The sequence below is a fragment of the Oncorhynchus tshawytscha genome, linkage group LG19 (assembly GCF_018296145.1).
Source record: "Oncorhynchus tshawytscha isolate Ot180627B linkage group LG19, Otsh_v2.0, whole genome shotgun sequence".
Classification (NCBI taxonomy): domain Eukaryota; kingdom Metazoa; phylum Chordata; class Actinopteri; order Salmoniformes; family Salmonidae; genus Oncorhynchus; species Oncorhynchus tshawytscha.
In genome coordinates, this window is record NC_056447.1 from 55497371 (window position 1) to 55514117 (window position 16747).

The 16747-nt window shown below is 47.1% G+C and overlaps 2 protein-coding genes across 2 annotated transcripts in view; both read left to right on the forward strand.

Moving 5' to 3' along the window:
• LOC112218944 (unconventional myosin-Va) overlaps positions 1–10423 on the forward strand; it is a 43913-nt gene extending 33490 nt beyond the window's left edge. The window contains exons 33-40 of the mRNA XM_042301922.1: positions 1–155; positions 1546–1635; positions 2061–2211; positions 3159–3343; positions 6158–6255; positions 9113–9287; positions 9537–9617; positions 10202–10423. Of these exons, the coding sequence (XP_042157856.1) occupies positions 1–155; positions 1546–1635; positions 2061–2211; positions 3159–3343; positions 6158–6255; positions 9113–9287; positions 9537–9617; positions 10202–10354 (1088 nt within the window). The 3' untranslated portion in view covers positions 10355–10423. The remainder of the gene's footprint in view (positions 156–1545; positions 1636–2060; positions 2212–3158; positions 3344–6157; positions 6256–9112; positions 9288–9536; positions 9618–10201) is intronic.
• A 3183-nt stretch (positions 10424–13606) lies between these two features.
• The window catches only part of myo5c (myosin VC), a 55479-nt gene continuing 52338 nt past the window's right edge, over positions 13607–16747 (forward strand). The window contains exons 1-2 of the mRNA XM_042301191.1: positions 13607–13733; positions 14087–14197. Coding sequence (XP_042157125.1) covers positions 13707–13733; positions 14087–14197 — 138 coding nt within the window. The 5' untranslated portion in view covers positions 13607–13706. The remainder of the gene's footprint in view (positions 13734–14086; positions 14198–16747) is intronic.

A 16747-nucleotide genomic window follows, 5' to 3' on the forward strand; every position in this document is an offset into this window, starting at 1 on the left:
AGCTGAAACCTCGCGGTGTGGCGGTTAACTTCCTCCCTGGTCTGCCGGCCTACATCCTGTTCATGTGTCTGAGACATGCTGACTACTCTAATGATGACCAGAGAGTCAGCGTCCTGCTCAACTCTACCATCAACAGCATCAAGGGAGTCATCAAGGTAAAGCGTTAGCATCAAGGGAGTCCTCGAGGTACAGCGTTAGCATCAAGCGAGTCCTCGAGGTACAGCGTTAGCATCAAGCGAGTCCCCCGAGGTACAGCGTTAGCATCAAGCGAGTCCTCTGAGGTACAGCGTTAGCATCAAGCGAGTCCTCCGAGGTACAGCGTTAGCATCAAGGGAGTCCCCCGAGGTAAAGTGTTAGCATCAAGGGAGTCATCAGGGTAAAGCGTTAGCATCAAGGGAGGCATCAAGGTAAAGCGTTAGCATCAAGGGAGGCATCAGGGTAAAGCGTTAGCATCAAGGGAGGCATCAGGGTAAAGCGTTAGCATCAAGGGAGGCATCAGGGTAAAGCGTTAGCATCAAGCGAGTCATCAGGGTAAAGCGTTAGCATCAAGGGAGGCATCAGGGTAAAGCATTAGCATCAAGCGAGTCATCAGGGTAAAGCGTTAGCATCAAGCGAGTCATCAGGGTAAAGCGTTAGCATCAAGGGAGGCATCAGGGTAAAGCCTTAGCATCAAGGGAGTCCCCGAGGTAAAGTGTTAGCATCAAGGGAGTCATCAAGGTAAAGCGTTAGCATCAAGCGAGTCCTCGAGGTAAAGCGTTAGCATCAAGGGAGTCCCCGAGGTACAGCGTTAGCATCAAGGGAGTCCCCGAGGTACAGCGTTAGCATCAAGGGAGTCCCCGAGGTACAGCGTTAGCATCAAGGGAGTCCCCGAGGTACAGCGTTAGCATCAAGGGAGTCCCCGAGGTACAGCGTTAGCATCAAGGGAGTCCCCGAGGTACAGCGTTAGCATCAAGGGAGTCCCCGAGGTACAGCGTTAGCATCAAGGGAGTCCCCGAGGTACAGCGTTAGCATCAAGGGAGTCCCCGAGGTAAAGCGTTAGCATCAAGGGAGTCCCCGAGGTAAAGCGTTAGCATCAAGCGAGTCCTCGAGGTAAAGCGTTAGCATCAAGGGAGTCCCCGAGGTACAGCGTTAGCATTTTGATAGGCCTATGCTATTTTATGCTTATGGATTTCAGTGTGATGAATTATGAGGGCGGCAGGTAGCCTAGAGGTTAGAGCGTTCGACCAGTAACCGAAAGGTCCCTGGTTCCAATACCCGAGCCGTCAAGGTGAAAATCTGTCCATGTGCCCTTGAGCAAAGCACTTAACCCTAATTTGCTACAGGGGCACTGTACTGCTATGACTGACCCTGTAAAACAACACATTACACTGTACCTGTCCAGTCTATGTGACAAGAAAACGTCAAATGAAATGTGAGCCTGAACATGACATCACATAGTGAGGATGCCAAGTCAAGTTCAGTTGACCCATTGTAAAGTCCTGCCCCATGAGTTACTGTTACAATCTGTTTGTTGTTGTTGTTGTTGTTGTTTTTCCCCCCCACCAGAGGCGAGGAGATGACTTTGAGACTGTGTCTTTCTGGCTGGCCAACACCTGCCGGTTCCTACACTGCCTGAAGCAGTACAGTGGAGAGGAGGTAGGCTGAAGAGGAATCATCTCATGACAGTTATCGCTCGACTGATTTTGAACTGCTCAATCCACAGTTACCAAGCACACCGTTTGCTTAGCAACACAGTTACCAAGCACACACCTTTTGCTTAGCAAGTACAGCTTCCTCCTGAGTTGGCTCCAACCCCACACCCTCTACCTCCTGATGCGTCCTAACTACTCTGTAGCACAAAATGGAGACACCTTCAAGTTGTGGAATGAGTTTCGCAGATGCCCATCTTCTATACACACACACACACACACACACACACACACACACACACACACAGAGACAGAGTAGTGCTAGGTTCTGAGATTAGGATGGGACACACAAACCCCTTGTTGACTGTTTTTTACAACCTTATCTGTAGTTGCGGTTTGACCTCCTGTTTCTAACCATCTCCTGTCCTGTAGGCGTTTGTAAAGAACAACACCCCGCGGCAGAATGAGCACTGCTTGTGTAACTTTGACCTGTCAGAGTACCGTCAGGTCTTCAGCGATCTGGCCATTCAGAACTACCAGCAGCTGGTCAGATGTATGGAGGAGGCCCTGCAGCCCATGATAGGTGAGGAGACATTTAGCAGACGCTCTTATGCAGAGCCACTTACATTAGGTCTATTCAACTAAAGTAAACAAATTAACCACATAATATCATGATCATGATAATTGCAAGTAAAACATTTAAATGAGCAATGCTAGTGAGAGTAAGCAATGCTAGTGAGAATGAGCAATGCTAGTGAGAATGAGCAATGCTAGTGAGAATGAGCAATGCTAGTGAGAATGAGCAATGCTAGTGAGAATGAGCAATGCTAGTGAGAATGAGCAATGCTAGTGAGGGTGAGCAATGCTAGTGAGGGTGAGCAATGCTAGTGAGGGTGAGCAATGCTAGTGAGGGTGAGCAATGCTAGTGAGGGTGAGCAATGCTAGTGAGGGTGAGCAATGCTAGTGAGGGTGAGCAATGCTAGTGAGAATGAGCAATGCTAGTGAGGGTGAGCAATGCTAGTGAGAATGAGCAATGCTAGTGAGAATGAGCAATGCTAGTGAGGGTGAGCAATGCCAGTGAGGGTGAGCAATGCTAGTGAGGGTGAGCAATGCTAGTGAGGGTGAGCAATGATAGTGAGAATGAGCAATGAGGGTGAGCAATGCTAGTGAGAATGAGCAATGCTAGTGAGAATGAGCAATGCTAGTGAGAATGAGCAATGCCAGTGAGGGTGAGCAATGCCAGTGAGGGTGAGCAATGCCAGTGAGGGTGAGCAATGCTAGTGAGGGTGAGCAATGCTAGTGAGGGTGAGCAATGCTAGTGAGGGTGAGCAATGCTAGTGAGGGTGAGCAATGCTAGTGAGGGTGAGCAATGCCAGTGAGGGTGAGCAATGCCAGTGAGGGTGAGCAATGCCAGTGAGGGTGAGCAATGCTAGTGAGGGTGAGCAATGCTAGTGAGGGTGAAGGATGAAAGAAACGACAACAAAACAACTTAACCAACAAGTGACATTTTATTGTCCAACAATATCCCAGTTCCGGGTATGCTGGAGCATGAGAACTTCCAGGGAGTTCTGGGGTCTAAACCCACGGGCCTACGGAAGAGGACGTCCAGTTGCCCCGGAGAGGCTGTTTACACTGTGGACAGCATCCTACAGCAACTTAGTCTCTTCCACGCTACCCTGATTCAGCATGACGTCGACCCCGAGCTCATCAAACAGGTGTGTGTGTGTTGAGGAGTAAACTCTTGAGACAAATCTAGATGTGGTGTTCCATAGGCATGGATTGTTGAACCTCTGTTCTTTCTAGTTGATATGTTATCTCCCAGGGGGGGTGAGCAGTTCTAGTTGATATGTTATCTCCCAGGGGGGTGAGCAATGCCAGTGAGCAATTCTAGTTGATATGTTATCTCCCAGGGGGCAGCAGTTCTAGTTGATATGTTATCTCCCAGGGGGAGACAGCAGTTCTAGTTGATATGCTGTATGCTATATGTTATATCTCCCAGGGGGAGGCCGCAGTTCTAGTTGATATGTTATCTCCCAGGGGGGAGGCAGCAGTTCTAGTTGATATGCTGTATGCTATATGTTATATCTCCCAGGGGAGGCCGCAGTTCTAGTTGATATGTTATCTCCCAGTGGGAGGCAGCAGTTCTAGTTGAATGTTATCTCCCAGGGGGAGACAGCAGTTCTAGTTGATATGCTGTATGCTATATGTTATCTCCCAGAGGGTGAGCAATGCTAGTGAAGGTGAGCAATGCTAGTGAGTGAAATGCCAGTGAGGGTGAGCAAATGCTAGAGGCAGCAGTTCTAGTTGATATGCTGTATGCTATATGTTATATCTCCCAGGGGGCCAGTGGCAGCAGTTCTAGTTGATATGTTATCTCCCAGGGGGAGGCAGCAGTTCTAGTTGATATGTTATCTCCCAGGGGAGACAGCAGTTCTAGTTGATATGCTGTATGCTATATGTTATCTCCCAGGGGGAGAGGCAGCAGTTCTAGTTGATATGCTCCCAGGGGGTGAGGCAGCAGTTCTAGTTGATATGTTATCTCCCAGGGGGAGGCAGCAGTTCTAGTTGATATGTTATCTCCCAGGGGGAGCAGCAGCAGTTCTAGTTGATATGTTATCTCCCAGGGGAGACAGCAGTTCTAGTTGATATGCTGTATGCTATATGTTATCTCCCAGGGGAGGCAGCAGTTCTAGTTGATATGTTATCTCCCAGGGGGAGGCAGCAGTTCTAGTTGATATGTTATCTCCCAGGGGAGACAGCAGTTCTAGTTGATATGTTATGTTATCTCCCAGGGGAGGCAGCAGTTCTAGTTGATATGTTATCTCCCAGGGGGTGAGGGGAGACAGCAGTTCTAGTTGATATGTTATCTCCCAGGGGGGGGAGCAGCAGCAGTTCTAGTTGATATGTTATCTCCCAGGGGGGGCAGCAGTTCTAGTTGATATGTTATCTCCCAGGGGGAGACAGCAGTTCTAGTTGATATGCTTATCTCCCAGGGGGAGACAGCAGTTCTAGTTGATATGTTATCTCCCAGGGGGAGGCAGCAGTTCTAGTTGATATGCTGTATGCTATATATGTTATCTCCCAGGGGGAGGCAGCAGTTCTAGTTGATATGTTATCTCCCAGGGGGAGGCAGCAGTTCTAGTTGATATGCTCCCAGGGGATGCAGTTCTAGTTGATATGTTATCTCCCAGGGGGAGGCAGCAGTTCTAGTTGATATGTTATCTCCCAGGGGAGGCAGCAGTTCTAGTTGATATGTTATCTCCCAGGGGGACAGCAGTTCTAGTTGATATGCTGTATGCTATATGTTATCTCCCAGGGGAGGCAGCAGTTCTAGTTGATATGTTATCTCCCAGGGGGAGGCAGCAGTTCTAGTTGATATGTTATCTCCCAGGGGAGACAGCAGTTCTAGTTGATATGTTATCTCCCAGGGGGAGCAGTTGTTCTAGTTGATATGCTAGTATATGTTATCTCCCAGGGGAGGCAGCAGTTCTAGTTGATATGTTATCTCCCAGGGGGGTTATCTCCCAGGGGGAGCAGTTCTAGTTGATATGCTGATATGCTTATGTTATCTCCCAGGGGGAGGCAGCAGTTCTAGTTGATATGTTATCTCCCAGGGGGAGGCAGCAGTTCTAGTTGATATGCTGTATGCTATATGTTATCTCCCAGGGGGAGGCAGCAGTTCTAGTTGATATGTTATCTCCCAGGGGGAGGCAGCAGTTCTAGTTGATATGCTGTATGCTATATGTTATCTCCCAGGGGAGGCAGCAGTTCTAGTTGATATGTTATCTCCCAGGGGAGACAGCAGTTCTAGTTGATATGCTGTATGCTATATGTTATCTCCCAGGGGAGGCAGCAGTTGATAGTTGATATGTTATCTCCCAGGGGGAGGCAGCAGTTCTAGTTGATATGTTATCTCCCAGGGGAGACAGCAGTTCTAGTTGATATGTTATCTCCCAGGGGGAGGCAGCAGTTCTAGTTGATATGCTGTATGCTATATGTTATCTCCCAGGGGGAGACAGCAGTTCTAGTTGATATGTTATCTCCCAGGGGTGAGGCAGCAGTTCTAGTTGATATGTTATCTCCCAGGGGGAGGCAGCAGTTCTAGTTGATATGCTGTATGCTATATGTTATCTCCCAGGGGAGGCAGCAGTTCTAGTTGATATGTTATCTCCCAGGGGAGGCAGCAGTTCTAGTTGATATGTTATCTCCCAGGGGGAGGCAGCAGTTCTAGTTGATATGCTGTATGCTATATGTTATCTCCCAGGGGTGAGGCAGCAGTTCTAGTTGATATGTTATCTCCCAGGGGTGAGGCAGCAGTTCTAGTTGATATGCTGTATGCTATATGTTATCTCCCAGGGGTGATGCAGCAGTTCTAGTTGATATGTTATCTCCCAGGGGGTGAGGCAGCAGTTCTAGTTGATATGTTATCTCCCAGGGGGTGAGGCAGCAGTTCTAGTTGATATGTTATCTCCCAGGGGGGGAGGCAGCAGTTCTAGTTGATATGCTGTATGCTATATGTTATCTCCCAGGGGGTGATTCAGCAGTTCTACATCATCTGTTCTGTCACTCTCAACAACCTGCTGCTGAGGAAGGACATGTGCTCCTGGAGTAAAGGACTGCAGATCAGGTACAGTCCTTTTTACATGTTTTCACCCCAAAATATTTCTATAGAAGCTAAAAGGGTATAGGCCCCAAGAATGATACCTGGGAAAACACTCGTTGTACACGGTTTAAAAATTAGAAATAAGATTTACTTGTTAGAGGACTGACTATTTGTTCTGATATGATGTATTTTGAGACATGAATCTGTTTGTCACAAAGTGGCTGTCTATCCTCTGTAGCTCCTGTGGTTTTTGATAACTGTAAAAAGGCCTTTTATAAATACCGTACATTGGGATTGATTGGTTTCTCTCTAGGCACAACAAGTGACAGCTGGAGGAGAGGGCTGTCAGACTGTGGAGCTAACTGGGTGGGGGTGGGGGGCTGTCAGACTGTGGAGCTAATTGGGTGGGTGGGCTGTCAGACTGTGGAGCTAACTGGGTGGGGGTGGGGGGCTGCCAGACTGTGGAGCTAACTGGGTGGGGGGCTGTCAGACTGTGGAGCTAACTGGGTGGGGGGCTGTCAGACTGTGGAGCTAACTGGGAGGGGGCTGTCAGACTGTGGAGCTAACTGGGTGGGGGGCTGTCAGACTGTGGAGCTAACTGGGTGGGGGGGGTTGGGCTGTCAGACTGTGGAGCTAACTGGGTGGGGGGGGGGGCTGTCAGACTGTGGAGCTAACTGGGTGGGGGGAGCTGTCAGCCTGTGGAGCTAACTGGGTGGGGGGCTGTCAGACTGTGGAGCTAATTGGGTGGGGGTGGGGGGTTGTCAGACTGGAGCTAACTGGGTTGGGGGGCTGTCAGACTGTGGAGCTAACTGGGTGGGAGGGCTGTCAGACTGGAGCTACCTGGGTGGGGGTGGGGGGCTGTCAGACTGGAGCTAACTGGGTGGGGGGCTGTCAGACTGTGGAGCTAACTGGGTGGGGGGCTGTCAGACTGTGGAGCTAACTGGGTGGGTGGGGGGCTGTCAGACTGTGGAGCTAACTGGGTGGGGGGCTGCCAGACTGTGGAGCTAATGGGTGGGGGTGGGGGTTGTCAGACTGGAGCTAACTGGGTGGGGGCTGTCAGACTGTGGAGCTAACTGGGTGGGTGGGGGCTGTCAGACTGTGGAGCTAACTGGGTTGGGGGCTGTCAGACTGTGGAGCTAATTGGGTGGGGGTGGGGGGTTGTCAGACTGGAGCTACCTGGATGGGGGTGGGGGGGGCTGTCAGACTGGAGCTAACTGGGTGGGGGGCTGTCAGACTGTGGAGCTAACTGGGTGGGTGGGGGGCTGTCAGACTGTGGAGCTAACTGGGTGGGGGGCCTGCCAGACTGTGGAGCTAACTGGGTGTGGGGGCTGTCAGACTGTGGAGCTAACTGGGTGGGGGGCTGTCACTGTGGAGCTAACTGGGTGGGGGGCTGTCAGACTGTGGAGCTAACTAGGTGGGGAGGGGGCTGCCAGACTGGAGCTAATTGGGTGGGGGTGGGGGTTGTCAGACTGGAGCTAACTGGGTGGGGGGGCTGTCAGACTGTGGAGCTAACTGGGTGGGTGGGGGGCTGTCAGACTGTGGAGCTAATTGGGTGGGGGTGGGGGGTTGTCAGACTGGAGCTACCTGGATGGGGGTGGGGGGCTGTCAGACTGGAGCTAACTGGGTGGGGGGGCTGTCAGACTGTGGAGCTAACTGGGTGGGTGGGGGGCTGTCAGACTGTGGAGCTAACTGGGTGGGGGGCCTGCCAGACTGTGGAGCTAACTGGGTGTGGGGGCTGTAAGACTGTGGAGCTAACTGGGTGGGGGGCTGTTAGACTGTGGAGCTAACTGGGTGGGGGGCTTCAGACTGTGGAGCTAACTTGGGGACTGCCAGACTGTGGAGCTAACTAGGTGGGGAGGGGGCTGCCAGACTGTGGAGCTAATGGGTGGGGGTGGGGGTTGTCAGACTGGAGCTAACTGGGTGGGGGGCTGTCAGACTGTGGAGCTAACTGGGTGGGAGGGCTGTCAGACTGGAGCTACCTGGGTGGGGGTGGGGGGCTGTCAGACTGGAGCTAACTGGGTGGGGGGCTGTCAGACTGTGGAGTTAACTGGGTGGGGGGGGGGGCTGTCAGACTGTGGAGCTAACTGGGTGGGGGGCTGTCAGACTGTGGAGCTAACTGGGTGTGGGGGGCTGTCAGACTGTGGAGCTAACTGGGTGGGGGGCTGTCAGACTGTGGAGCTAACTGGGTGGGGGGCTGTCAGACTGTGGAGCTAACTGGGTGGGGAGGGGGGCTGACAGACTGTGGAGCTAACTGGGTGGGGAGGGGGCTGCCAGACTGTGGAGCTTACTGGGTGTGGGGGCTGTCAGACTGTGGAGCTAACTGGGTGGGGGGCTGTCAGACTGTGGAGCTAACTGGGTGGGGGGCTGTCAGACTGTGGAGCTAACTGGGTGGGGGGGGGGCTGACAGACTGTGGAGCTAACTGGGTGGGGGGGCTGCCAGACTGTGGAGCTAACTGGGTGGGGGGCTGTCAGACTGTGGAGCTAACTGGGTGGGGGGGGGGCTGTCAGACTGTGGAGCTAATTGGGTGGGGGGTGGGGGGTTGTCAGACTGGAGCTAACTAGGTGGGGGGCTGTCAGACTGTGGAGCTAACTGGTTGGGAGGGCTGTCAGACTGGAGCTACCTGGGTGGGGGTGGGGGGGGCTGTCAGACTGGAGCTAACTGGGTGGGGGGGGCTGTCAGACTGTGGAGCTAACTGGGTGGGGGGGGCTGTCAGACTGTGGAGCTAACTGGGTGGGGGCTGTCAGACTGTGGAGCTAACTGGGTGGGGGGCTGTCAGACTGTGGAGCTAACTGGGTGGGGGGGGGGGGGCTGCCAGACTGTGGAGCTAACTGGGTGGGGGGGCTGTCAGACTGTGGAGCTAACTGGGGGGTGTCTCTCTAGGTATAATGTGTGGCAGCTGGAGGAGTGGCTGGAGGAGAAGGGGCTGCCAGACTGTGGAGCTAAAGAGATGCTGGAGCCGCTGATCCAGGCCGCTCAGTTACTACAGGTCAAGAAGAAGACTGAGGAAGACGCCCAGGCTCTCTGCACCATGTGCTCTGCCCTCACCACACTACAGGTACGGTCATCTAGGTGCCATTAGAGTATTACATAGCCTGGTTCCAGATCTGCTTGTACTGGGCTTTCCGAACTCAGACTGGATTTGGCTATACAGCACAAACAGATCTGAGATCAGTATACAGAGTAGTAGTAGTAGTAACTGGCAATATTTTTTCCTTTTAACAAAAATTATAATTTTGTGCCATGTGATCTCGTCTATTGATCATTTCTCATGATTTAGTTCATTTCTGTTTTTTTCTCTCGTCAGATTGTGAAAGTGCTAACCTTGTACACCCCAGTGATTGAATTTGAGGAACGGGTTTCAATATCCTTCATTAGAACCATACAGGTAAGGAGCTTGTCTGTGTGTACTTCGCTCTCTCGCATCTCCTTTTATATATATATATATTGTCCCTGCGTCATTGAGTTGTTCTCTCTACTCTCTCTTCTTTCTCTCTCTTTCTCTCTTCTCTCTCTTCTCTCTCTCTCTTTCTCTCTCTCTCTTTCTCTACTCTCTCTTCTCTCTCTTTCTCTCTCTCTCTCTCTCTCTCTTTTTCACTCACTACTCTCTCTCTCTTCTCTCTACTCTCTTTCTCTCTACTCTCTCTCTCTCTACTCTCTCTTCTCTCTCTCTCTCTCTTCTCTCTCTCTCTCTCTTCTTTCTCTTCTCTCTCTCTTTCTCTCTCTCTTTCTCTCTCTCTTCTCTCTCTCTCTCTACTCTCTCTTTCTCTCTACTCTCTCTTTCTCTCTCTTTCTCTCTCTTTCTCTCTCTCTTTCTCTACTCTCTTCTCTCTCTCTCTCTCTCTCTCTCTCTCTCTCTACTCTCTCTTTCTCTCTACTCTCTCTTTCTCTCTCTTTCTCTCTCTTTCTCTCTCTCTTTCTCTTCTCTCTCTCTCTTCTCTCTCTCTCTATCTCTCTCTCTCTCACCTCCAGGCCCTGTTGAAAGGCCGTGTTGAGTCACCGCTGCTACTTATGGACGCCAAGAAGATATTCTCTGTGACATTTCCCTTCACCCACTCCCCTCTGGCTTTGGAGACCATTCAGATCCCTAGCAGTCTGAATCTAGGATTCCTCACACGGGTCTAACCCCTGACCCCCCCCCATAGCTTTAAAAAAAAAAAAAATGTATCCTTCCATCCTTCCTCCTTGAAGTCATCTCTGATTTACACATAGTTGGACAGGTTTGATGACTTCAAAGGAAGGAAGGGAGGGAGAAATTCGAACGGCGCCCAGGAATTCTCCCCAATGGGCCTGAGGGAACTACATGATTCACCAAAGATGCCTGACCATTCATGTTTTACAAATGCCTTGGAAAAAAGTCAGTCTGTTTTTTATAATGTCCTGACCACATACAATTAGAAACAAGGAACATTTGGAGACCCTTTGTAATAATATGATGTATTTGGCAAGAGATAAATTATATTAAATTATATTATAATACATACAATACAATAGTTACAGTATACTCTGTGTTTCCCCTATATGTTCGCCACTGTCAAATCGTGGAATCATTTTCAGGATGGCAAAACGTTTTTCAGCGTAAACTTAACCAGATATAAAGTATGTAGAAAAGATAATGATGCGATATATATATATATATATATATTTTTTTTTAAATACGATCATCCTCGAGAACTAGCAATCACCAAGATGAGAACTAGATAGACAGTCAGAGAGAATCTAAAATTCCCCAAAATATCATGTCATGTGGCCCTCCCATTGATTTTGTTATAAATGTTTGAGTCACTCAGATGGCATAAGAACAAGGCATAAGCCATGGCAAAAAAAATGTTTATAATTGCAGCAAATTCGTTTTTTAAAACTCAGAATTCTCTCAGCCTCATGACAACATGTGTGGAATTGCAGGAAAAATAGCTTTAAAGCTGTAAAATGGTGTTCTCTGCCCCCCCATGGCAAAATGTGTAGAATTGTAGGAAAAATAGCTTTAAAGCTGTAAAATGGTGTTCTCTGCCCCCCATGGCAAAATGTGTAGAATTGTAGGAAAAATAGCTTTAAAGCTGTAAAATGGTGTTCTCTGCCCCCCATGGCAAAATGTGTAGAATTGTAGGAAAAATAGCTTTAAAGCTGTAAACTGGTGTTCTCTGCCCCCCCATGGCAAAATGTGTAGAATTGTAGGAAATGTGTTTTAAAAACAACATTTTTGCTGCTGAAAAGAATCAGGCTACTGTTTACTTGTTAATGTATGCACAGGGAAATGGCACGGTTTTATATTTTACGCATTAAGAAATGATACATTGTTTGACACAACTATACTGAACAAAAATATAAACGCAAACATGCAACAATTTCAAAGATTTTACTGAGTTACAGTTCGCATAAGGAAATCAGTCCATTTAAATACATTTATTAGGTCCTAATCCATGGATTTCACATGACTGGGAATACAGATATGCATCTGTTGTTCAGATACCTTAATAAAATAGTAGGGGCGTGGATCAGAACACCAGTCAGTATCTGGTGTGACCACCATTTGCCTCATGCAGCACGACACATCTCCTTCACATAGAGTTAATCAGGCTGTTAATTGTGGCCTGTTGAATGTTGTCCCCACTCCTCTTCAATGGCTGTGTGAAGTTGCTGGATATTGGTGGGAACTGGAACACGCAGTCGTACAAGTCGATCCAGAGCATCCCAAACATGCTCATGATATCTCTGTTCATTCAAATTGTCATCGATAAAATTCAATTTTGTTCGTTGTCTGTCGCTTATGCCTCACCATACCATAACCCCACCGCCACCATGGGGCACTGTGTTTACAACGTTGACATCAGAAAACCGCTCACCCACACAACACCATACATGTAGTCTTATACATATACAGTTGTGAGGCCAGTTGGACGTACTGCCAAATTCTCTAAAAAGATGGAGGTGGCTTATGGTAGAGAAATGAACATTACATTCTCTGGCAACAGCTCTGGTGGACATTTCTGCAGTCAGCATGCCAATTGCATGCTCTCTGTGGCATAGTGTTGTGACAAAACTGCACATTTTAGTGGCCTTTTGTTGTCCCCAGCACAAGGTGCACCTGTGTAATGATCATGTAATGATCATGTTGTTTAATCCGCTTCTTAATATGCCACATCTGTCAGGTGAATGGATTAATATCGGCAAAGGAAAAATGCTCTCTAACAGGAATATAAATAAATTTGTGCACAAAATTTGAGCGAAACAAGCTTTTATTTTTGTGCGAATGGAACGTTTCTGGGATCTTTTATTTCAGCACATGAAACATGGGACCAACACATAATGTGTTTATATTTGTGTTCAGTGTAGGTGGATGAGGGCAATGGCACTAAGAGCTGGGATGAAGGGGGCAGGACTACTGCTTTTTATTAACCAAAATAAATGTATTTCCATCAGGGTTTGTACCGTATATTTGGGAGCCAACGTTAGTTGGCTGATGCTGACCTATGTAATGTAGTGGCTAGTGCTTACTACCTTTGTAATGTAGTGCTTGTTGCCTTCCCATATATCACAGTAAATATGAATATCATGAGCACCACTCCTATTGTACACTGTGTGCTGGACACCGCAACCAAAGAGCCTTGCTGTTGACTCACACCCTCTGTGTGCCCATTGCTTCCCATAGAGATTACATAACCATCAGGTTTTCCTAAATGTATAAACCTGAATTTCTCCTCAAATGCTTTACAGTAGTTTTAATATTGATGGGAAAAGACTGAGAGAAATCTATAGGCTACGTTTGCTACTGTATCCCGTTCCGTTCCTTGAGTTAACGCAAGGCGCCAATGGAATCACCCGCACAACTTTTTAATATTGTTCTATGGCTGTAAGAATGTCTTGTGAATAATTCCACGAGATGGTATTTTGTTTGCTTTGTCGGGACCAGGATGTCAGCGTTTGTTTGTTACTAAGCACCTAAAAGGCTTTATATTGTGGGTCAGCAGTACATAAAAGATGGTGAGAGGTATTTGAAATAATAAATTTAAAAAATAAATAAAAAATCTGAGTGGGTTTTGAATAGGTGATCATAGAATGAACTGAGAAATGTATTTATTTACATGAACAATATGTGTAGCCTCCATATAATGCTACGTGGATTGCTGTCACCCAACTGCTAGGAAAAGGCTGAGAGAAATCTACAGGTTACGTTTGCTACTGTGTCCCGTTCCATTCCTTGAGTAAACGCAAGGCGCATGCCAATAGAATCACTATAGAATCACCCGCACAACTAAAAACCCTCTGAGGTATGTATCCTGTTTCTATTGTTGTCTTTGTTCAAATGAACACACCCCTAATGTCAAGCTGCTGTCACAAGACTGATGGGCGGGACGAGGAAGGCGAAGTCCACTGCACAGGTAAAGACAACACGCCTGGGGAAGTTGTCGACTTTTTCACGCCACTGACGGTATGGATGTTGTTGGTTAAACTCACGGATTGTTAAAACTTTACTACCATGGCTTTGTCGGAACTTTATACGAAGGTGAGAAAATAATGAAAAAGGAAGTGATACATGTTTTTTTTTTTAAAACTCATTCAATCTTAATAGGGAATCTCAATCGGTTAGTTTTAACAACTGTTGAACACGTTGACAAATGTGTTAAATGACTAACATATGGTGCACACTGTCCACCTGAATACAGTTTGGGAAATGATTATGCAAATGAGTTTCCAACTTTCCTTGTAGAGTCCATTATCAAATTGCTGTGTTACTTTATTATTGAAGTCTATGTAATTAGTAGTAACGTATCTGTACTGTAATTGTGATCTACCAAAAGAAAATCGTGGCATTCACTCATCTTGAGAAAGTAGGCTATAATTAATTGGCTCATTCAGTACAACAGAGTGTGGATACCAGATGAAGAGCATGTCTGGAAGTCAGCAGAGATCCTGAGAGACTTCAAACCTGGAGATGATACTTTACAACTTCAGCTTGAGGATGGCACTGTAAGTACTGAAGACAGACTATGAACCAGGGGGTCTCCAACCTTTTCTAGCATGAGATACTGTAATAAAAATAAAGTTATTGGTGTACAAGAGAATGTTTTCTGTCAATATACCTGGTAAAATAATGATTATTATAAACTGGGTGGTTTGAGCCCTGAATTCTGATTGGCTGAAAGCCATGATATATCAGATCGTATACTACGGGTATGACAACATTTAGTTTTACAGCTCTAATGACGTTGGTAACCAGTTTAATATAGCAATAAGGCTCCTTGCGGGTTTGTGATCTATGGCCAATATACGACGGCTAAGGGCTGTGTCAGGCACTTGTGTCTAAGAATAGCCCTTAGCCTTCGTATATTGGCCATATACCACATCTCTAAAATCTGTGATTTTAAAACTCCTGGCTCCAGATTTGTTTTTAACTCTCAAAATTTAAAATGGTTCAAATAACTGGTCTGGAAGAAAACTAACACATTTGGATTTTGTGTGTGTAGTTCCCCTTTAATTGCGCATCTAGAGTGAGGCATGTGTCATCTAATGCTGAGCAAACACTTCAAAGATATTAACAACTCGGATGCGCTCAAATTTCCAGATTTCCTTGTACCAAATGTTTAATTCCGTTCATCCACAACCCCAGGACGTGGCTGCTCACGTTCCCTAGCTGATCCTGCCATACGGTTTTTCGGTTGTCATCGGGGGGAAAATGCCGACAAGCAAACATGTTTCTGTCGGTGAGATGATTTATTAGTATGCCCATTATTATGCGCAGAAGCGTTTAAAAAAAGAGACTGCGGCGCGGAATATGGACCCACAGACGTGGACAATATGGACTGATATTGTAGAGGGAATTGGCCGTAAAAACTTTTAATTTTGAAAAGGATGCCGCGTTTTCTCCACAGCTCCACCAATCTGTCATATTTATTTCTAGCTAAACCCCGCCTATTTCTTCAAATTATCTTATTAATATCGGATTTTTAACCAAACCACACTGCTAAATTTAAGCCTAACCTTAAATTAGTACCAACAAACGAAATATGATGAATTTGTATGATATGGTCAGTGTTGACTGGCTGTGGTAACTAGGGACAACCTGTTGTTGCTTCCCTGTTCGCCATGATTTTGGGGGGGTCTAACATGTGGAGTGCTCATTGGCTGTCGCGTCCTAGGTCTTACTACCAGGCGCACCGCCAAAGTCAGAAAGCTATCAGGACATCCTGGTCTGGAGAACCGAACAGTCTTCATCAGTGCGTCCTTGACCCGTCATTGAAAATAAGAATTTGTTCTTAACTGACTTGCCTAGTTAAATAAAGGTTAAATAAAAACCCGCTCAAACTACGCAAGTCCCGACGTACTGATCTTAGCCCAAGTTCATAGGATTTCACCCTGATCATGAAAATTCGTCAGGGACGGAGAAATCGTGTAGTTTATGCCAGGCATAATGTTCCCGTCTAGCGATGGTTTCTGTGCTGCTGCGGCTCATTTCATGGCAAAGTTGACAAATAATAGATAACAATTTATATACTTCCGCCAGGTTAACCTACTTAACATTTTAATTGAGAAGGTTTTGTGAAAAGTAGTTGTCGACCCACAAGATGGGCAATATTGTGTTAGGTTTGACTTTTTAAGCCATTAGTGGCTAACCAGGGGTGCTAGCGCTTGCGGTGACTGATACTTCTGAGATTTGTTTATGACAGTTTACGATGGAACACGTGAAAATTGCATGTACTTTCAGAATTGTTTTGACGATGGATGGGCCTGTTGGAGAGCCCTGTTTATAACTATAGACCACAATACTCTGTACTGTATGGGCCTGTTGGAGAGCCCTGTTTATAACTATAGACCACAATACTCTGTACTGTATGGGCCTGTTGGAGAGCCCTGTTTATAACTATAGACCACAATACTCTGTACTGTATGGGCCTGTTGGAGAGCCCTGTTTATAACTATAGACCACAATACTCTGTACTGTATGGGCCTGTTGGAGAGCCCTGTTTATAACTATAGACCACAATACTCTGTACTGTATGGGCCTGTTGGAGAGCCCTGTTTATAACTATAGACCACAATACTCTGTACTGTATGGGCCTGTTGGAGAGCCCTGTTTATAACTATAGACCACAATACTCTGTACTGTATGGGCCTGTTGGAGAGCCCTGTTTATAACTATAGACCACAATACTCTGTACTGTATGGGCCTGTTGGAGAGCCCTGTTTATAACTATAGACCACAATACTCTGTACTGTATGGGCCTGTTGGAGAGCCCTGTTTATAACTATAGACCACAATACTCTGTACTGTATGGGCCTGTTGGAGAGCCCTGTTTATAACTATAGACCACAATACTCTGTACTGTATGGGCCTGTTGGAGAGCCCTGTTTATAACTATAGACCACAATACTCTGTACTGTATGGGCCTGTTGGAGAGCCCTGTTTATAACTATAGACCACAATACTCTGTACTGTATGGGCCTGTTGGAGAGCCCTGTTTATAACTATAGACCACAATACTCTGTACTGTATGGGCCTGTTGGAGAGCCCTGTTTATA